Raw genomic sequence first — 19,386 nt, 5'->3', positions numbered from 1 at the left:
GGCTGCACCACCTGGACCTTTGACTGCTCTGCTGCACATCTCCTTGTGACTGTTTCATGTGGCACCACCTATTCCATGCCATGCATCCATGCTGAGGTGTTCTTTTCCCTGCCTCATACAGGGATAGGAGGCAGCGTCGCTCTCCCTTCACACGCAGCAGATCAGCACTACTCCTCTAGGTCCGCACCTAGCGGTGTGGTAAGTTCAGCAGTTCTCATGTGGCCTGAAGGGACGGCTGGTGGCTGCTGGGCAGCTCTGCTACTTTGTTAGCTTTTCCTTTCTTGTGTTTCATCTCATTCCCTTCCTCTCACTTCTCTGTGTAGCACCATCTTATCTTTCTCCTTCTGCCTCTCACTTTGTAGGAGCCTTTGTGTCCCTGTCCTTATCTTTTCACCTTCCCTCCTCCTCCCTGGCTCTGATGCCTGGCTGGCTCCATGGTGCCCGCGGGTACCATGGAGCCCAGGACACAGCACAGACTCATTGGTGTGGCATGAGGGAAGTCTTGGCTGGTGCTCTGGCAGCTCCCATCTCTTCTTATGTGTGTGTTTTGTTGTAGATCTGTCCCTGGCCTCTGCTAGCATCACTGCTGTAAAGTGCCCCATAGGGGACCGTTATCCTAAGCTGAGGTGTCCTAACTTTTCTGCTCTGTTCTTTAGGGCCTCTTTTCATCCCTGATATCCCTGGCTGTGCACTCCTCTGCCCCTGAGGAGGACCAGCCTGAGCATCCCATGCCTGAGAGTGCCCTCCTCAAACTGCAGTGCTTTGTGCCGTCTCATAGTTCTTTGTGGAGGTCTCTCCTTCCTCTCAATTTCCCTGGGGACCTTGCTTCCCTTCCCTTGTTCCCAGCAGTGTGAAGACTTCCAGCACAGCCAATGCACGTGGGTGTCCTGTGCCGGTGGGCCATGTGCAATTTTCAAGCCATGCAACTAATTCTCTTTGCCTTCAGGCTAGGTGTGAAAGACAGAGGAGTCTGTGAAAAATAGTGCTGGGGTTGCATCTCTTGTCTCCTTTGCTGGTAATACACAGAGAGCTGAGCAGCCCCTGACCCTTTGAATTTGCACCCTGCTGTGCTCCTGCTGCAATGGAGGGTTCAAGCACTTGGTGAACAGCAGCCTGGGCACAGTCTGCCCAACGTGCACGCTTCTCTGCTTGCCCAGCACCACCTTCCTCTTCTTCCCATTTTTTTTTTTCCTTGAGATTTGTGCTCCCTTTTTCTGCCCCAGTCCTGGAGCGCTGGGAGCTGTGCGGAGCTATGGGTGAGGGTGAGAAGTGGGGTGCTGTGTCCTGGCACAAGAGGTGGTTCTCCCATGTCCCCAGAGCAGCTGTGCTGGCTGTGAGCCACCCTGCCCACCCAGCTCGAGATCCCTGTGCACGTGGCCCTCAGCCCCCCAGCAAAGTCTGCAGCTGAGGGTCTACATCCCCTCACGCTTCGGGGCCTTGCAGCCATGTCGCCTGGCAGGCTGTGTCCCAGGGGGCTCACAGGGCTGTGCTTTGGCTATGCTGAATGCTGCCCACGGGAGCTGCTTCTTCACTGGGGTGCTGCTGCCGCTTTCAGCTGTCTCTAAGTGTTTTGCTCCCGGAACAGCGCTTCTCCGTGATGGCTGCCCTTGCTCTCTGGGGCACGGCTGCTTCAGTGAACAGGCTCCACTATGCAGGGTGATGTCTGCCCAGGCTGGGCAGTGAGGCGCCCCTGATTTTTGCAGCCTCCTGGCAGCTGCTTGTCACGAGTGGGTCTCCTGAGTGTGCCACCATCTATGTGCACGTAGTGCTGTGCAACTGCCTGCCCTGCTGCAAGGTGTGCTCCTGGCTGGTCCTCAGCTCTCCCTCCCAGGACCTGTATGCTTCCCTGCTGGCTTCTCCTTCACCAGCAATGTTTGGCCTCTCCTGCCAGGATCGCTCTGCGTTCCCCCGCTCTGTGTTCAGCCTTGCCTGGGAGCTCCAGACCTGATGGTGCTGGGTTTGGCCACGGGCAAAGCAGCTGCATCTCCTGCAGGGCACAGGCAGCTGTGAAACCTGGCCCTGCAGAGCCCCAGGGGCTGGTCTTGGGCCCTGTCCAGGCCCCTCTCTGCCTGGGGAGAAGAGGGATTGGGGGTACACCCATGCCCCAGCCCAGGCAGTCTGAGCCTAAGCAGAGTAGGCAGGGCCCTGCAGCTGGGTTGGAGGAAGGCTGCCTAGACAAGAGGTGCAAGGGGCCAGGAGCAGAGCTCTGTGCAAGCAGAAAAGCGTGCCCCCAGCTCAGCCCGTGGGGTGGGGGTGGGCCCCAGCCCCTTGTGCACTGTGGTATGGGACACAAGTGTCACTTTAGCTCTGCTGCAGCTCTGCAAGAGTAGGCGGGGCCCTGCAGCTGGGTTGGAGGAAGGCTGCCTAGACAAGAGGTGCAAGGGGCCAGGAGCAGAGCTCTGTGCAAGCAGAAAAGCGTGCCCCCAGCTCAGCTCCGTGGGGTGGGGTGGGCCCCAGCCCCTTGTGCACTGTGGTATGGGACACAAGTGTCACTTTAGCTCTGCTGCAGCTCTGCAAGGCCAGCGCAGGGCTTGCAAAGAGCCCAATGCCATGCATGGCAGCAGGGCTTGGGCAGCATGGGCAGGGTGGCTGTTGGTACCCTCCCTGAGCTGCCCCTGCCTGGGCAGGTGATCGTGTGAGGTGCACCCCCTGCACTCCTGCCAGGCTGGGGCAGCACCAGCAAGGCTCCCTGCCCGAGCACGTGCTGCTGCTGCTGGCTGTGGCTTGCAAAGTGGCTGCAGGGTGTGTGGCATGTATGCATGTGTGTTGGGGCACCAAGCACAAGGTGGTGTGAAGGCAGAGATGTGGATGGGGCAGGTGCCATTGCTGGGGTGCCATCCCCTGGGCTGCAGGCAGCTGGGACTGTCCCCTCCCTTGGTGCAGGGCCAGCACAGGGTGCTGGGTTGGAGCTCCAGCATGCAGAGAGGGGGTGGCAGGGCACAGGGACAGTGGGGAGACCTCAGTCCTGCTGGGAGTGCCCCAGCACCAGGCATGTATGAGAGCAGGCACCTGCCCCGGGGCTGCCCACAGTAGCCATGGGCATCACTAGGGAGGAGAGGACAGAGGCAGTGCCACCATTGCCACTGCTTTGAGCGCCTTGTTGTGCTGTGCTGTCCCCTAGGTCAGGCCACAGGCATAGATGCTGATGATGCCAGCACCAACCTCACTGACAGCATCAAGGAGGAGGCAGCCCACGGCGTGGCAACCCAGCACGTGAGTCAGGGCAGTGTGGCACCAGGAACAGGGGTGGCAGAGTTGGGCACTGTGCCACTGCCAGACCGTGTCCTAGCCCCTTTGGAAATGCCCCTGTCACCCTCTGTCTTTGTCCCTCTAGAGCAGCCCCCGGGCCCCTAAGGAAAGTGGGGACACTGAGAGGGCTCTGATGGGGAGCACGGCACCTGCCATGCCGGAGCGGGAGCTGCGGGCAGAAGAGGAGCTGCGGGAGCTGAAGGCACAGCTGGAGGAAGCCGGCTTCTCTTCTGTCTCCCACATCAGGCAAGAGCCCCGGATGTGGGCGCCGGCGGGTGGCGGCAGCTCGAGGGGGCACCCTGTGTCTTGGCCGCTGCCTGCCCTTCACAGTGCCGTGTGCCCCCAGAAAGGCGATGCTGAGCCTGTGCCTGGAGAATGCAGAGCTGAAAGAGCAGATGGGTGAAGCCACGTCGCTGCTGGAGAGTGGGGAGCAGGAGGAGGCTGGGCCAGGCACCCCCCTGGCCCCCGAGCCCCGCAGGCTGCAGCGGAAGAGCCGCAGCACCCTTGGGGACCACCCGGCTGGTGGCAGCAGTGATGGCCAGGGGGTCCCGGCAGAGAGGGGAACTGTGCCCGCCAAACGCCCAGCACTGGAGGCACGATCCCAGGATGATGTACCCAAGAGACCCTGCCCTGGCACCCCGGGTGGAGGGGACAGGAGCCATGTAAGTGCCCTGGGCACAGGGAACTGGGATGGGGATGGTGATGGAGGTAGGGAGCTCACAACCCACCTCCCCTCTGGCAGGCAGAGGGCACAGCCCCCAGCGGGGGCTGGCCAGGGCTGGGTGCGGAGCTGTGCTCCCAGGTGGCACAGGGCCAAAGGCAGTGCCAGGAGCTGCAGGACAAGCTCGCCGCCTCGGAGGCCACGGTGCGGGCACAAGCCAAGCAGCTGGAGAAGTACCATGTCCTGCTCCGTGAGTTAAAACCTCGGGCGGGATGGGGATCTGTGCCGAGCCTGGCGTGCCCTGTGCATGGCACTATATGTGGGGCAAGGATGGTGAATCCTGCCCAGAGGGGGACCCTGAGCTGATGGGGCTTCCCAGCAGGTGAACCCCACGCCCAGCAGCTCAGCAAGCAAGTGCAGGTGGACTTCCAGGACCTGGGCTATGAGACGTGTGGGCGAAGCGAGACCGAGGCTGACCGGGATGAGACCACCAGCCCTGGTAAGGAGAGCCAGTGGCTCCAGGGATCCCTGTGCCTTGCCCACCTGCCATGGAAAAGTGACACCATGCTCTGCCTTCTCTGCAGAGTGCGAGGAGCCAGATGTATTCAGCGAGCCCAGCCTGGGCGAGGAGCTGGGGTCCCCGTGCTGGCCAGGGATGCCCAGGGTGGGCAAGGCTAGCCGGAAAGCCATGGCACCGGCAGATGTGGGGGCCCTGCGCCAGCACATCCAGGACCTCAAGGCGCAGCTGCTCAATGCCAACAAGGTGATCCAGAGCCTGCAGCGCCGTGCCCGCTCCGTCTCCGTCACCAGTGGCTACACCTCGGGCGCTGAGCGGCCCCTACTGGGTCCCACGGCCCTGGCCTCCCCGGCCCACAGCCTCACCGACGAAGATGAGGGCTGGCAGTCGGATGGCCACGGCACCCTCTGCCCGCCTGCCCTGCGGGCGCACCGCGACCTACAGCGCCTGGTGCACCGCGTCGCCCTCCTTGAAGCGCAGCTGCCTGCAACCAAGCCTGGAGGGGTTTTGCCCAAGGAGCTGCAATCTGCCACCTGGCCAGGGTATGACTGTGGGGATCAGGGCCAGATGGGTGGCTACGAGGGTCTCCAGGGGTTGCCTAAGGTGGTGGCTTCTTGTTGTGGCTTTCCCCACAGCTGGGCTCCTGGGGTGTTTGCATGGTGGGGCAGAGCCCCAGGGGTGGACGGTGCACAGAATCCCCCATGGTACCCCATCCCTGCTGTGCTCTCTGGGGGGTTCTGGCAGCCCTGTGGACCCCCCGCTTGCCGATCCCCCCCTAGGAAGTACGACTCGCTGATCCAAGCGCAGGCTCGGGAGCTCTCCCACCTGCGGCAGACACTGCGGGAAGGCCGCGGGGTGAGCTGCAGCCTGGCCCAGCACCTGCGCGATGCCCTGCGGTCCTTTGAGGAGCTCCTCCGCGGCACCGACATCGACTACTACCTGGGCCAGGGCTTTCGGGAGCAGCTGGCCCAGGGCAGGCAGCTGGCCGAGAGGCTCAGTGACAAGCTGGGCACCAGTAAGTACCTTTGGGGGGGGGCACTGGGGCTGGGCATCGTGCGGCACGGCGGGCTGGGAAGGGATGCTTTGATGGGTGCTGTGAAGGGCTGGGGCCATTAGGACACCTTGTGTTGTGTGGGCTACCTGCTTCAACCTGGGCTGGCTCTGTTTGGGGATGGGCAGCCTGGGGCATGGGGACACTGAGTGGCTCCTCTCTGGCTTGGTTTTTCAGGAGATCGACAAGATGGGGAGGATAAAACCAGCCACGAACTCCTGGCACTGAGGTATCTGTTCCCAGGGAGGGCTTGGGGGACCTGCTCTGCATGGGCACCCTGGGGGCTATCACTGCTTTTGGGGTGAGGGTCCGGAGTGCCCTCAGGGTCTCTGCTCCAGGTGGACATCCTGTGGCTGCCTCTCCTCTGTGGATGGGGAACCCGAGGCTTGGGCTGGGCACCCCATGCCTCCAGGCAGCCTTGCAGCACAGGTGGGATGTGTTGTGTGCGGTGTCATGCGGGGAAGGGCTGTGGGATGGGGGTCACCCTGCCCTGCCAGCCCCGGTGATGGGCCACCTCCACAGGCTCAGCCGGGAGCTCCAGGAGAAGGAGAAGGTGATCGAGAGCCTGGAGGCAAAGCTGCAGGAGCGCTGTGAGTCCCCAGGCAGCAGCCGCCCGCCCTCTGAGTCGTCCCGCTCTGCCACCAGTGCCTCCTTCGTGTCCGAGGGGCTGGAGCCCTGCTCTGATGGGGATGTGGCCAGCGAGTGCAGCCAGTGCCGCGAGGAGCCCGCCCGACTCGCAGGTACCGTGGAGTGCCCGGGGGCCAGAACTGCAGGCTGGGGACGTCCAGCCCCCCTCTGTAGCTCGTTGGTCCCTGCAGCAGTAGGTGCCCATCAGGCCTGGGGGGGGCTGCCCATGGAGCACTATGCACCAACCCCAGCCTAGGGGGGGTGAGTACCCAGCACCTGGGGCTGCAGGGGAGTGTCTTGGGAAGCCTTGCTATGGTACCACAGCCCTGTAAGGCTGGGACCTGACCGGCCTCGCGTGGGCTGCTTGGGGCGTGCCAGGATCCCCAGTGCCCCCGGCGAGGAGGGGTCCCCGCCAGTCTGAGCCAGAGCCACACTAAACATCTCTCTCTCCATCTCTCTCCTGTCTCTAGGCCTTCACTTAAACTCCTTGTCCAAACCCGTTAGTGCCCCCCTGCCTGCGCTGGCCCCCGGGCTGCCCCCCTTCCTGCCTGCTGGGCCACCCCCTCCTGCGCCGCCCCCGCTCATGGGCTGCTGCGGGACCTCCGTCTGCTCCCTGGCTGAGGCACAGCAGGAACTGCAGGTGCTCCGGAGGCAGCTGGGAGAAAGTGAGCGTGTGCCTCCAGCATGGGGTTGGTCCTGCCTGCCCTGCGTGCCGTGCTGTGCTGTGCTGTGCCGCATGGCCCCTCGCCCTCTCTGACCTGCCTGTCCTTCCCTGGCCCTTCTCCTGCTACCCAGGGCTACTGCTTCGAGGTTGGGCCCCATGACTCTGGCTGGGGGATGATGGGGACACGTGGCTCTCATGTGGAGAGGACCTGGTGGGTGGGAGGGATACAGCCTGAGGCAGCACTAGCCCTTGGTGTGGGCACTTGCACATCCTAGGGCCCCTGGGAAAGGGCTGGTTTGGTTAATTGTTGTGTAGGAGTGGGGCTGAGACCCTCCAACTCGTGTCATGTAATCAGTAAGCCCTGGGAGAGCCTCTTCTGCTCTTCAGGGGGAACGGGTTTGACCAGGACAGAAGGTCAATGATGGGGGATCACCATGGGGGTACGTGGGGCTGCACTGTTGGGCAGAGTGAGAAGGGGGCAAAAAGTACATGGTGGGAGTGTGTAACCCCCAATCTTCCTCCCTACTCATTGCCCTTCTTCTCCTCACTGCTTTGCCTTGTGTGTGCAGGTGTGACGCTCCCCGTGGCACCAGCAAAGCCCACAGCCCCACTGGGCCCCTTCGGAGAGGGCAGCAAAGCTCCAGCATCGCTCTGCCGACACGGCACACTGCAGAGCCTGGCTGAGATCCCCGGGGCCACCAAGACCCGTGCCCTCTGGGACATACCCCCTCCCGGCCAGCCGCTTTACGGGGCCCTGCCATTGGGGTATCCCTCCAGCCAGAAGCTAACAGGTAAGGTCCATGCTGGAGAGCATGGGGGCATCCCGGCTGGGTGTGGGGGAACAGGGAGGAGACCTGTCACCAGAATGGCTGTGGGACATGGCTCTGGTATGGGGCAGGATAGTGGGGATGGCATGGGGCAGGCGCTACAGCCATCCCTGCCCTGAGCCTTCTCCTCAGCTGTGGCAGGGGCAGACCTGCTGGAGGAGCACTTGGTGGAGATCCGCAGCCTGCGCCAGCGCCTCGAGGAGTCTATCTGCACCAACGACCGGCTCCGGGAGCAGCTCGAACACCGCCTGGCCTCCACCAGCAAGGCCAGCGGTATGGTGCTACACTGGGGCCAGGGCTGCCAGGGAGCCCTGTGCTCTGAGGGGGGGCCAGCCTTTGCTCACCCCATTGCACGGGGAGGGCACTCACCCTGCGCATGGCGGGGTGTCGGGAGAGAGACTCAGCACCAGTGCCCCTTTGCAGGATTGCCCAGCGATGTCTATGCCCAGGGGCCGGAGCCAGGGCTGCAGCTGAGTGGGGAGAACCAGGCTCTGCGTGAGGACAACCGGACCCTGCGGCTCCAGCGTGACCACCTCTCCCAAGGTAGGGCCAGGCTACCAGCGTCCCAGGTCTGAGTCCCCGAGGGCACTGGCTGAGTGGGGTGGCAGTGACACCTCCATGGTCTCCATCCCTAGAGCTGGCGCGAGTGCAGGAGGCGCTCCTGGCTGCCTGCTCCCGGGCACGGGAGGCTGAAGCAGAGCTGGGCCAGAGGCGCGGGGAGCAGCGGAGGCTGACAGAGGAGCTTGCCGAGCGCCAAGAGAGTGTCCGGCAGCTCCGAGACGAGCGGCGCTCTCTGCAGGAAGACAACAACAGGTAAGGCTTGGGGCATTGTGGCCTTGGGGCCAGCAGGGCTGGGTGGCATGACCGGCCCTGGACTCATGTGTCACCCCTCTGCAGGCTGCAGCACATGGTGACGCTCCTGCAGCAGCAGTGTGAGGAGCAACGCCTGCTCCTGCAGACCCTGCGTGCGGAGCTGCATGTCTATGAGAGCCTCCCTGGCTCCTCCGCCGAGACCCATGCAGGTATGGGACCTGCACCCAGACCCCCCAGAGCCCATCACCAGCCCCAGCTCTTCTGCCCAGCTCCTGGTCTTGGGGTGCCTGGCCCCTTTGCAACACTTGGGCAGTCCCAAACACCTCTCCTGTCGTGGCAGCAGGGGGGACACGGTGGCCTTGCAGGCAGGCAGCAAGGGAGGGAAGGCTCTTCAGCTGCCCCAGGCATGGAGCCATGGCCGTCCACAGGGGCTCAGACGCTTCTTGTTCCAGGCTGCTTCCCATCTCCTCCAGTGCGGGATGTTGGCACGAGCTCAGCAGCTCCCCTCTTCTCCCCGCAGCCCTCTGACACGTTGGTGGCCCGGCGGATGGACGGTGGGTATCAGAGCCTGCCCACACATGTGCCTCAGGGCTGCTGAGACCTGACAAACTCGTGGCACCACCCTTGCTGAGCAGGGACAGAGAGCCCAGGGCAGAGCCAAGCCCTGGGATGGGATGGGGAGGGCCGCAGGGGGAGCAGGCAGTGGTCCTTACCCTGCCCTGCTTGTCCCACAGAGCCACGTGGGGCAGACCCACCGGTGAGGAAGAGCGAGGGACCGACAGGGGTTCATGTTGTCGGCCACCTGGACACCTACCGGGCCCTGGAGCAGCACATCCTGGAGGGGAAGGCGCTGGCCCGCGAGCTGATGTGTCTCATGCACCCAGCGCTCGGGCTGCCCAACTGCCCGCTCCCGGGAAAGGAGGTAAAGTGTGAGCAGGACGGGGCTGGCGGCGGCTGGGGGATGGACCCCGCTCTGTGGACTATGCATAAAGCGGCTCCTGAGCCCAATATCGGCCCTGAGCCTTGCAGGGCTGGCAAGCGGCAGGTAGCGTCCAGCCTGGGGGCTGTTGCTGGCACTGCCCTGCAGTGTTGGGCTGGGCGCAGCGAGTCCCCAGGTGCAGCGGGATGCAGGTGCCCCAGCAGCACCCGCTCCCGCACCCTTCTCCCACAGGACCTGGGGTGGGCAGGCACAGGGCACCTCTGGGGCAGCACCAGCACCCTGCACCGCATCCTGGAGGAGTGCGTGTCTCTCCTCGCTGCCTTCTGGAGCACCGTGCTGCCCGTCGGCCCTGCCCAGCATCAGGGCAAGGTAAGCATCGGGCCGGGGGCTGGCAGGGCGGTGGGGCTGGATGCTCACTTGCTGCTCATCACGCTCGTCTTGTCCTAGGAGCAGGCACTACAGGGTGAGATTGCGGCGCTGCGGGCCCAGCTCTCCGAGAGGGAGGATGCTCTGCAGAGCACAGCCAAGCGGCTGCGCAGCACAGCCCAGCTCAAGGACAGCATGGAGCAGTTCATTGTGAGCCAGCGTACGTGGCCCTGGTGGCATCCTACTGCGGGATGGCACAGCCAAGCCGGCCTGGTCCCCATGTGCCTGGGGTGACTCCATAGCACAGGGACTTCACTGACCCCCATCTCTCTCTCCCTCGCAGTGACCAGGACCCACAACGTGCTGCGCAAAGCCAGGACAAACCTGGAGGTGAGTTTGCCCTGGCAGCCAGCGTGAGCTAGGGGTGGGTGCCCCTGCCCTGGTGAGCCCTGATGCCCTGGGGATGGGCACAGATGGCAGACACCTATGCTCTGCCAGCAGAGCGGTGGCTGATGGGGGGGGGATGCTGACGGGCCAGCTGGGTGTAGCGTGTGGGTGGGGGGGGCACACAGGGACATTTTCCTTGGCTGTCCCCAGCCTCCGTGTCCATGTCCCCAGGGCACAGCAGTCCTCCGGTGCAGGCCTGCCTTGGCAGTGCTCCCCCTTATTGCCACACATGCTCTCTTGCCAGGTGAAGGCCCAGCAGGCCCTGTCTGTCGCGTGAGCCCCAGGCAGGGCAGGGAGTGATGCCCCCGGCCACTGAACAGCCTGCTGGCTGCCGAGCCATGCCATGCCGGAGGGCTGGAGTGGACCCTGTCCCTGCTACTCCAAGGGCTGGGGTGGACAGGGGTCTGGGGTGCCCGGTGCTACACAGTTAGTGGTTTTGGGCTGCTTTGGTTGTCACATGCCCTCCACCTGCCTTTGCCTGGCATCGCAGCAGCAGCTGTTGGCTTGGGCTTTGCCATGCTTCAGTGCTCAGCCCTTTCCACCCACGGTGCTTAGAGTGGGGCGTCACAGCCCTCCACGCTGTGCACCTCTCGCCCTGGGACTTGGTCCCATTTGTAACCCTGCTACGTACCCATCCCTGCTTGTAGATGTATGTATATGTATATAGATAGAGGTATCGGAGCTGCGTTTTGGGGGCTCCCCGGGCATGTCGGGGCCCCAGCGCGGGAGGAAGATGTAAGAAATGCCATGTTCTGTTCAGTGGTTGGAGAGTCCCCAATAAAGGTTTCCTTTGGGTTGTGGTGTTTCTGGCATACCCATCTCTGCAGCTGTGCTCCCCCCTCCCCAAGCTACCCACAGCGCAGGGTGCCATAGGCACCAGCTGGCCCCAAGGGGGTGGCTCTGAGCTCCACCCCAGCACCCCAAGGGCAGCTCTGCACCCCACCGGGTGCTCCCTTCCCTCCCCTCGCTGCTCCAGAGTCCCCCACCAACACCAGGCCAGCAGCACTGAGAACAATAAATACTGTAATAAATAGAGAAAACGCTGTCACGTGGCACTGCTCTGGCAGCAGGCGGTGTAGCCGGGGTTCTGGGGTACCTGCACTGCTCCGCTCTCCCCAGGCCCCCTCCAGCATGGGCGTGTGCAGGTGCTCCTCTGGCTGTGACGGTCAGCCCTGCCCCACAGGAGCACTCCATGTTGGGGACGGGGCATGCATTCAGTCCTTGATGTTGCTGTCCCGGCGGCAGGTAAGCACGGCTGCGTCCAGCTGTACCCTCCCTCCCACTGGCTCAACACTGAACCTGGCAGAGGGCTGGGGCTGCAGGTAGCCAGAGCTGAGAGCCCTCCTTGAAGCTGGGGAGCACAAGGAGGGGGGCAGCCCCACACTCAGGGCTGCGGGACAGGGGTCAGGCTGGGGTGTCCCAGAGCCCCTAGGGATCAAGGTGGCCTTGGAGGCTCATCACCAGGACAGCAGAGCAACCTTCAGCAGGTAGGACACGTTCCTGGAGGCCTGGGCTGGGGGCAGTGCCAGGACCGCCGTGGAGCCCTTGCAGGCTGCAGAAGACAGGTAGTGTGAAGCCCTTGCCATGTCAGGCGCAAGGAAAGGCTATTCTGGTGAGCAGCCAACAAAGTGGCCCCAGAGACTCACAGAAGCCAAGGGAAGCTGTAGGTGGGCAGAAACCAAGGGTTAAATCAAACCACACCAGTAGGATGGGACAGTGTCACAGGCCCCAGCGGCCTTGGGCTCATTGCTGGGGCCTGTGTCCCTGCCAGGTTCAAGGCTGGAGCCAGTGGCCAGTTCTCACACAGTCCCGTGGCCCAGTGTGTGCAGACAAAGCGGTGTTTCGTGTCCTGCGTGGGGGGTGGGCGAGGCCCCGGCTCAGATGGGCTTGTACAGCAGCGTGGTGACGTACTTCTTCTTGTAGCGGTGCGTGGCACTGAGCACCATCACACCATCCTGCGAGAGGCACAGCGTCAGCAGGAGCAGGTGGGAGAGCTTAGCGCAGCCTGGCTGCGCTGGCTCGGGAGCGCGGCACCCCCAAGGCAGCCGTTGGGAAGAGGGCTCTGCGGGCTGGGGAGCAGCCCCAGCCCGTCCCTGCTGTCCCAAGCCTCACAGCCAGCAAGACACGTCCAACACCCACGACAGGGAGCCAGGGCAGAGCGAGGGAAGGGGCTGGTACGCAACAGGAGAGCCTAGGGCTACCCAGCTCCACCACACTGTGGGGAGGCAGCTACAGGGAACTAGGGGCTGTAAGGAGACTACAACCTACATTCCTGCGTGTGCCACACTTCACTGGGCAGCCAAGCTGTCCTCGTGTGGGTCCTCCCATCCCTGCACCACTGTCTCCACCCCACGGCTGTCCAGGTTCTGATCCTTGCAGGTGCTGCAGGCTCCTGGGAGCCACAGCAGCTCCCCTTCCCTCATCCAGCGGTCTTGCAGGACCTGCCCTTACCTTGATGGAGAGCGCATAGAGGTGATTGAGCATGACGTGATTGGGTTCGGGCAGCAGTGCTGGGTCACACTAGGACAAGAGGAGCGTCACAGGGGAACAGCAGAGCCCTGATCCCCCCAGCCCCAGCCATCACAGGGAGCTGCCATCTCAGGCAATCTGAGCTGCTGGTGTCTCTGGCTGTTCTGAACAGGAACAGAGCTCAGCTAAGCACCAGGCAGAGCAAGGGGCCAAACCAGAGTGGTTAATGTGAAAAGTGATGCTTTTCCCAGTAAATGGTAAGGTCCAGGCACCAGCCAAGGGGAGATCAGGCTCCCTGCAGACAGGACTCCCCTTCCAACCCCAGTGTGGCTCTCTGTGTGCAGGCAGTATGCTGGTACCCACCGAGATATTGGTGTCCTTGTTGAGGATGACCTGGAGGAGGTGAGGCGGGAGGATGGGTGGGGATTTGAAGCGCTCCTCGGGCCGGTATACATACATCTCTTGGCCGTAAGGACCAGGTGGTGAGCTTGATAAGTCTAAAGAGAAGAGACGGGAGGAGACATGAAATGGCTAAAACAGGACTGGCGAGCACAGAGCAGCTCCCAAAATGCTGAGAAGGACCCAGCAGGGTCTTTCAGGCACAAACATCGTCCATGAGCCATGGCCATGTATTCTGTAGCAACAGCTCAGCCTTTTCACAGAGGAATAAGCAGCCAGGCGAGCCCTGGGCATTTCCAAGCAGGGCTGTAAGCTGGTATGTGCATTGACACAACACAAGCACCCTGTGGTATCCACCCCAAGACCCCGGCGCACGGCTTTCAGCACAACTGGGTCCCTCTCCCTGCAGCAAACAGCCAGCTTGCCCCAGAGCTGTACCCTTTGCAGCAGGGGCACAGCAAGCAGCACTCCTGCATGCTCTCGGTGCTGCAGGACTGCCTGGTGAGGAGGTCCCAGAAAGGGCAAATGGGAAGTCCAAACTGAGCAGCTGCTCAGCCCGTGTGAGGGACCGCAGGAGCTTGTGGTCACTGGAAGCTGGACTGGCCTATCTCCCAGCCACACCTGATCTGTTTCGGAACAGCCAGCACCCAGAAGCGCTCCACCTCCCTGGAGCTCCTGCTGCTTGCTGGCTTTTTTCCAACAAAGTATCTCCTGCCCAGGCTGGGCAAGGACGTGGAGCTGAGGCTATATCTGAGACGGGGTTTGTAGCAGGGACAGCAGGCCGCACTCAGAGCGTCCTGGACTGAAACACGACTGAGCTATCTGCCGGCATTATACACCGAGCCAGCACTGCTGGTGTCCGCATGGTAACCTAACCTGCTGCTGTAACACAAGTGGAGAGGGAGGCTTCTGATGTGCTAGCACTAGTACAAATTACCTTGGCATGAAAACAAAAGAGTGGCTGCTGAAAATAACCTGGATCCTGCTCTCGCCTAGCTTGTACCCCAGATCAGATGACTTACTCACAGTTGAGCAGACAGAAAGGGGTGATGTTCCCGGCATTCACCAGTCTGAAATGGCTGCCTCAGCCGCGCACAGGCACTGACCCTGCTTCTGGGATGGTGCTAGCACAGAACGAGTTACACCAGCACAGCCCCTCCATGGAGACGAGGCCTCAGCTGTGGGCTGCCAAGGACATGCTGCCAAATACTACTCTTCCCGGGTGCAGGCCCACACCTCTGCTCAGGGGGTCTCTTCACCCCCAGAGCAGTGAGTCTCAAAGCAGAGGAGGTAGAAAATAGCACATGCAAAGCTGTAATGCCACAAAAACTCACCCCGACCTGAGGTTTCTGAGCTCTCCAGGGAATCCACCTTCAAAGCATCGAACACCTCGAAGTCAGATTTCTTGACGTGAATCAGGTTATTAATCGTCCCCATCTGGCTGGTGACCACAGGCTGGAGAGAACTGAGGTAAGAGTCTTCCTATGTTCACCTCCAATCGAAGCACACTCAATGCTTCCTAGATCCTCCTGGCCCAAGCTGTCTTTGCTGCACCATTACCTCAGAGCACAGGTGGCCAGTGTCTAGCTCTGCTCTATGCTTGCAGATCTCCACTTGCAGATTTCCCTTTACTCCCAGGCTCCTACATCACCTCCTATTTTCATCCTCCATCCTGCTACATGCCGATGGTAAGTATCCTCTCCTTCCCATGCTGCTACCATGTGATTCAATTTGGAGGAGAACCTGCAACTGAATGCTGACCCCATGGCCTGTCTTCCCATGTAGTCAATTCTGAATGGGGCTTAAAGGCCTTCTGGTGGTTTCCCTGCCCCTCAGTACCTCCCCGACACTCCCCCATACAGCTTGTCTAAGCCCAGAGGAACCAGCCTCTGAAAGGACTCACGCGATGGAGATGCCCCTTTCGTTTTGGCAGATACCCTCTGCTCTTCCTGCTCCCCCTCTGCTGCAGTTACATCATGTCTAGTCCCCTGAAGAGGGCAAGATCTGCAGGGATAAAGCTTTGAGAGTTACCTCAGATGGGTCATGGACCCATTGGCCATCCACAAAAAATTTGTACTGGTGCTCTCCTTCTGGGAGGTCCAGGATAGCGACAAAGTCATTGTGGCTGTGCAGAGAGAACAGACGTGCAACAGCATTACCCTGGTGATGCTCTGGATGCTGCTCTTCCATGGGGTCCCAGAAAACGGCACTTTTTCACATACTGCCCAGCCCCTCCACCCCAACACCTGCATGCAGAGTTAAGCTTGTTCATCGTCAGTGATCTGAAGCATGGATACAACAGGCGCGAGCGTTCAGAGCACTAGCTCTAGGAGTCCAGCCGCAAGGAGTGCAAGAGGCAGTCCAGCCCTGCACACCCAGGGAAGGTCGATGTGACAGACACTCTGTGCAAGACACACTGGGAAGGATGCATGGGCGAAGCATCTAACCCTGCACTGGCACTGCAGGATGGGGGCAGCAAGCGTAGCAGCTCTGTTAAGCCTGCAATTGAGATAACCCATTCCAGATGATTTGCTGGGATTATGCCCACAGTCCTACACAGTGTTTCCATGAAAATCACAGATGTGTTGCAGAACAGCGAGAACATCATTAGGGCAGGAAGACACGTGAGGGATAAACAACCAACCCCCGCTGGCAACAACACAACTAGGCACGGGGTAAGGCCACAGCCAAGGGAAGAGCTGACAGCTTCCAGGGGACTGCTGCATACCTGGGCAGGGCTCTGCTGCCAGGATTAGCTGCTGTGTGATATCCACCTGGGCAAGCAAAGTGGCCCATCCTGTCCTGTCCCTCTGTTTCACAACTTCCCACAGCCACAGCAGCACCACCCAGGGAAGAAGCTGACTATGTATTTGTGCTCAGACCCTCCAACTTGGGTGAACTGAGAAAAGCCAGGTGAGCAAAGGGAACAGCAACCAGCACAGAGAAGGGAAAACACTCCCTGCAATGGAGCAGAGGAGAACATAGGGTGACTTGAGGGACTGGCTACCTCTTGATGAGTGGGATCTTGGTGCTCCAGTTATTGAAAGATCCGGAGATGAAGACCTCTTTGCCTCCATCGGCCCAGCGGATGACAGTGGGACGAGCCTGTTGGGACGGTTTCACTGACTCCTCCAGATCTGGCTGCCATGACACAAACTCCTTGTCCCCAGGAATCTGAGCAAAGAAAACCAGAGCCTGACTGAGACACAGAGACAACCGGGACCACATTTATCTCTCCCTGGCCTCTACCAGCCCACCTGCACATCCCAGACAAGAACATCGCAGAGCTCCTCCAGCCTCCCAGCTCTCTACAGACCCCTCACATGGTTGGGACTGCAGCCCCGCACAGCCAGTGAGCTGAAGCCCCAGCCAGGGCCCCAGAGGGCAGGACAGGGAAGGCAGCAGCTAGCCCCTACCTTGGAGTCATGGGAGCTGAAAACATTGGGGTCGTCGGTGCTGCCCACCATGATCTTGTGCGGGTGCTCCTTGGCAGGGTGGGGGGCACCGGAGCCATCCGAGCGGTGGGACTTGGAGCCATGGCGCTCCCCAGACACTCGCTCACTGGTGGTGTTCCCCATGACAGCTCAGAAGCCCCTGTGACAGAGAGAGGACATCAGTGTGCCTGTGTTCATGGGCTCCGGCAGCAAGGAGAGGAGCAAAGGCGCTGCTCCCCAATGCTCTTTGCCAGGGGAGACTGACAGCAATCCTAAAAAAGGCCCAGAGTTCATTCCCACTGCCAAGTTTGGGAGCTGAAGGGAAATTTAACAAGCAAGACAGCTTGACCTAATTATAGCCATAGCCTTATGAACCATCACTCTAGTTAAGCTGGTAATTGTTATACTCCAAAACCGATACTAGTTATGCTGCATCCCACACAAGCCCTCAGTAGCCGGCACAGTAGAGGGGCTGATGGGAAAAATAAAGCCAACCTTTATTGGCAAATCAATTGCTTGGCGTTAACAGAGCCTCTTTCACAGTCCCACAGTCAGGCTCTACAGGCAAATCCCCTATATCCAATAAGAAAACAGCCGGAGAGTGAAAGTAGCAGCTGTTTAACAGCTCCCAGCAAGTCTCCAAGAGCTCACAGACAGAAGAGTGGAGCCTTGCGCCTGGCAGAGGCAACAGGAGCGTTTAAAGTGTCCGAGTGGAATCACCCAAGCTGGAGCTTGGCCAAGGCGTGGGGCTAATGCCATGGTGTCTGCAAAAAGCTCAGCTCTCGACAGCATTCACTTATGATTCACCAGGCAAGCCACCATGTCAGCTGTGGCACAGCGCAGGCGAGGAGGTCTGCTTGTTGTGACCCTAACCAGCGGTACCATGCCGTGCATTCCGGTGTCTGCCCGGCCATCCGGAGGCACACGACGAGGGAAAGGCAATCCCAGCCGCCTCAGTGCCACTCTGCAGCTGGAGATGGGCTGTCATCCCCGATCTCACCTAGCTCAGAGAAGGCAAAGTAGAAGAACTGGCCATACAGCGCCAAGCCATGAACAACTACACACCTCTCAGGATAAACAACAAAGCCACCACAAGCTACATGGGACTCTTCAGGCCTTACCCAGTTTCCAGCAGCTGAAATGGATCAGGGTTCTTGCCCCCTTCCCAGGCTTATTTTGCAGCTTTCAGCTTACCGCACTGATCACGGGCTCTGCAGGGCAAGGCAAGAGGACAGCCAGCCTTGCTTCATGCACTTAGTTGTGACATTTGAAGATTTGTTTAGAAGATCAAGTTATATGAAGGGTGCCAGGCAAGGCTGCCAGCCAAAGCCAGGCTTTAGAACATTACAGAGCAATTACTAAAGTATTTCTTAAATCCTGAGGGCTAAAAGGCAGCTCGAGAGGACAGCTAACCCATACCTCCACCCCCTCTCCTCTCAGTGAAGATCAAGTGTACTTGAAGATCCAGGTTAGATGAGCTGCACCACTTGCTCTGACATCTTCCCCCTCTGCCCCAGAGGAGGCTCAGCTGGCTCCTCACAAAACCTGCCCCTGCGCCACTAGACCTGCTGTTGAGGAGCTTCTTCCCCAGTATCTCCGCTAAGGCTCCCTTACTTCCCATCTACGGGGAAGAAGGTAGGAAAGGCTGAACATCCTCTTGTACCAAGACAGACCTGAGAGATACGTGCAGGTGTTAACAGATGTGAAAGCTTCCCTTTCTCTTCTCTAAAAGAAATCCAGTCCCTCTGGCTATCCCTTACAGGTCACGCTCTCCAAACGCCTCCTGAGGTTTCTCCCAAGCGGTGGCTCCTTTCTGGCACGTGGCATCCAAAACCCTGTGCAGACAAGACCACCCCACCTCCTGCATCGTGCACGCAGGCACCCTGCCGCGCTGGGACAGCGAGCTCTTTGAGCATAGCCTGCAGTACTTGGTTTTACTGAATTAACTTCTACAGCTCAAACCCTCCTGCGTTCAGACAAGCCCTTGTAGCACAGCATGCTCTGATGGTGTGACACAAGTACATCCAAGTCACTAATGGAAACGCTGCCCATACCAAAGCCCAAGCAAACCTCTGCAGCATCTCAGCGTATCTGCTCCCAGTTTGACAGCAAGCCGCTGCCAGCTGCAGTCCGTGGTAAGATGGGTGCCTGCTGGCCCGACCACAAGGCCCCTTCAGTTTCACCCAGCCTCACCTCTCCACTTTGCTTCTGAAAATGACATGCAAAATACACCAGTTCCCCCTGAAATGTGCGACACTTGCTGCCTCTCCCACCCAGCCAGTGACCCGCACCAGGATACACTGGCAGCCAGCCTGAGAGGGTTTATTTTGGAGAGCCGGGGTCTCTGTTCAGCACCCTCAGTTGCCCACAACCTGCTCGGCTAACACCTCCTGGTGCTGGAGTTACCCAGGGAAGCCTGATTCGCCTGGACTCGCCCACCTCTTTCGGAGAAGGGAACCAGAGCTCAGCCATGAGGTTGCTGTAAGGTTAAGGGGATGAGGTGGGAAACCGGGGAAAGTCTCCCTCCCCCGGACTCGTGCCAAGCAGGCATGGCTGGGACGAGGGCTTTGCAAAGCCCACGGGGCGGGGGCAGGGCTGTCACGGCACACTCGGCCCACGGCTGCCCGCTCCCCTTCCCCGCCAGGTCACAGTGAAGCGGTGTCTGCCATGGCCCTGAGGAGAAGCGGGCCGCACCGGCAAGGGACAGGGCCCTCCCGAGGGGCTCCTAGCCGGCTGCAAGGCACGGCTGGGGTCACCCACGCCAGCGGGGTCCGGGCCACCGCTGCCCACCGCAGTGTCACCCGTGGGGACGCCCAGCCAAGCCTCACCCACCACCTCCCGCAGCAGCGCCCGGCCAAGCAAGGCCCGGCCAGCTGCCACCCACCCACCCACCTGCGGCCTGGCCAGCCGTGACACCCCGCT

General features: G+C 60.8%; 2 protein-coding genes across 7 annotated transcripts in view; one reads left to right on the top strand and one right to left on the bottom strand.

Annotated features, from left to right (window-relative positions):
- LOC103894003 (myomegalin) overlaps nucleotides 1–10,959 on the top strand; it is a 31,510-nt gene extending 20,551 nt beyond the window's left edge. Inside the window, exons 22-42 of one of the 4 annotated variants that reach the window (XM_019470495.1) lie at nucleotides 3,122–3,213; nucleotides 3,335–3,495; nucleotides 3,596–3,911; nucleotides 3,992–4,160; nucleotides 4,293–4,409; nucleotides 4,495–4,969; nucleotides 5,207–5,442; nucleotides 5,656–5,707; nucleotides 6,001–6,218; nucleotides 6,576–6,770; nucleotides 7,339–7,560; nucleotides 7,738–7,869; nucleotides 8,020–8,139; nucleotides 8,232–8,409; nucleotides 8,494–8,618; nucleotides 8,862–8,963; nucleotides 9,144–9,331; nucleotides 9,581–9,718; nucleotides 9,797–9,935; nucleotides 10,059–10,105; nucleotides 10,407–10,959. In XM_019470495.1, the coding sequence (XP_019326040.1) occupies nucleotides 3,122–3,213; nucleotides 3,335–3,495; nucleotides 3,596–3,911; nucleotides 3,992–4,160; nucleotides 4,293–4,409; nucleotides 4,495–4,969; nucleotides 5,207–5,442; nucleotides 5,656–5,707; nucleotides 6,001–6,218; nucleotides 6,576–6,770; nucleotides 7,339–7,560; nucleotides 7,738–7,869; nucleotides 8,020–8,139; nucleotides 8,232–8,409; nucleotides 8,494–8,618; nucleotides 8,862–8,963; nucleotides 9,144–9,331; nucleotides 9,581–9,718; nucleotides 9,797–9,935; nucleotides 10,059–10,105; nucleotides 10,407–10,439 (3,455 nt within the window). In that variant the 3' untranslated portion in view covers nucleotides 10,440–10,959. Of the gene's footprint in view, nucleotides 1–3,121; nucleotides 3,214–3,334; nucleotides 3,496–3,595; nucleotides 3,912–3,991; nucleotides 4,161–4,289; nucleotides 4,410–4,494; nucleotides 4,970–5,206; nucleotides 5,443–5,655; nucleotides 5,708–6,000; nucleotides 6,219–6,575; nucleotides 6,795–7,338; nucleotides 7,561–7,737; nucleotides 7,870–8,019; nucleotides 8,140–8,231; nucleotides 8,410–8,493; nucleotides 8,619–8,861; nucleotides 8,964–9,143; nucleotides 9,332–9,580; nucleotides 9,719–9,796; nucleotides 9,936–10,058; nucleotides 10,106–10,406 lie in introns of all 4 variants that reach the window. The other 3 variants (XM_009273305.2, XM_019470494.1, XM_009273304.2) reach the window with 3 other exon arrangements.
- PRKAB2 (protein kinase AMP-activated non-catalytic subunit beta 2) lies at nucleotides 10,921–17,710 on the bottom strand. 3 transcript variants are annotated; one of them, XM_009273307.2, is made up of 8 exons: nucleotides 17,586–17,710; nucleotides 16,447–16,624; nucleotides 16,038–16,204; nucleotides 15,062–15,155; nucleotides 14,365–14,485; nucleotides 12,995–13,128; nucleotides 12,614–12,682; nucleotides 10,921–12,117 (listed from the first exon to the last, which is right to left on the bottom strand). In XM_009273307.2, exons 2-8 carry the CDS (start codon nucleotides 16,606–16,608, stop codon nucleotides 12,040–12,042), a joined length of 825 nt encoding a protein of 274 aa, XP_009271582.1. In that variant the 5' UTR covers nucleotides 16,609–16,624; nucleotides 17,586–17,710; the 3' UTR covers nucleotides 10,921–12,039. The 3 variants fall into 3 exon arrangements, with proteins under 3 accessions (XP_009271582.1, XP_009271581.1, XP_009271583.1); XM_009273306.2 differs by lacking the exon at nucleotides 17,586–17,710 and having other exon boundaries at nucleotides 16,447–17,074; XM_009273308.2 differs by lacking the exon at nucleotides 17,586–17,710 and having other exon boundaries at nucleotides 14,371–14,485; nucleotides 16,447–17,072.
- Between the last annotated feature and the right edge of the window lie 1,676 nt (nucleotides 17,711–19,386).

Source organism: Aptenodytes forsteri, unplaced genomic scaffold (assembly GCF_000699145.1).
Source record: "Aptenodytes forsteri isolate BGI_AS27 unplaced genomic scaffold, ASM69914v1 Scaffold95, whole genome shotgun sequence".
In the NCBI taxonomy this organism is placed as follows: Eukaryota; Metazoa; Chordata; class Aves; order Sphenisciformes; family Spheniscidae; genus Aptenodytes; species Aptenodytes forsteri.
Note: the sequence above shows the minus strand (reverse complement) of the source record. Positions and strands in the feature narration are given on the sequence as shown.

What these genes read in the sequence shown, in the direction of transcription:
- PRKAB2 (XM_009273307.2), bottom strand. Translation starts at nt 16,608, where the DNA reads ATGGGGAACACCACCAGTGAGCGAGTGTCTGGGGAGCGCCATGGCTCC. An exon ending in GGGTCCATGACCCATCTGAG is followed by an intron (nt 14,486 to 15,061) that starts GTAACTCTCAAA and finishes AGTTCTCTCCAG; the next exon opens with CCTGTGGTCACCAGCCAGAT. An exon ending in TCTATGCGCTCTCCATCAAG is followed by an intron (nt 12,118 to 12,613) that starts GTAAGGGCAGGT and finishes TGCCTCTCGCAG; the next exon opens with GATGGTGTGATGGTGCTCAG.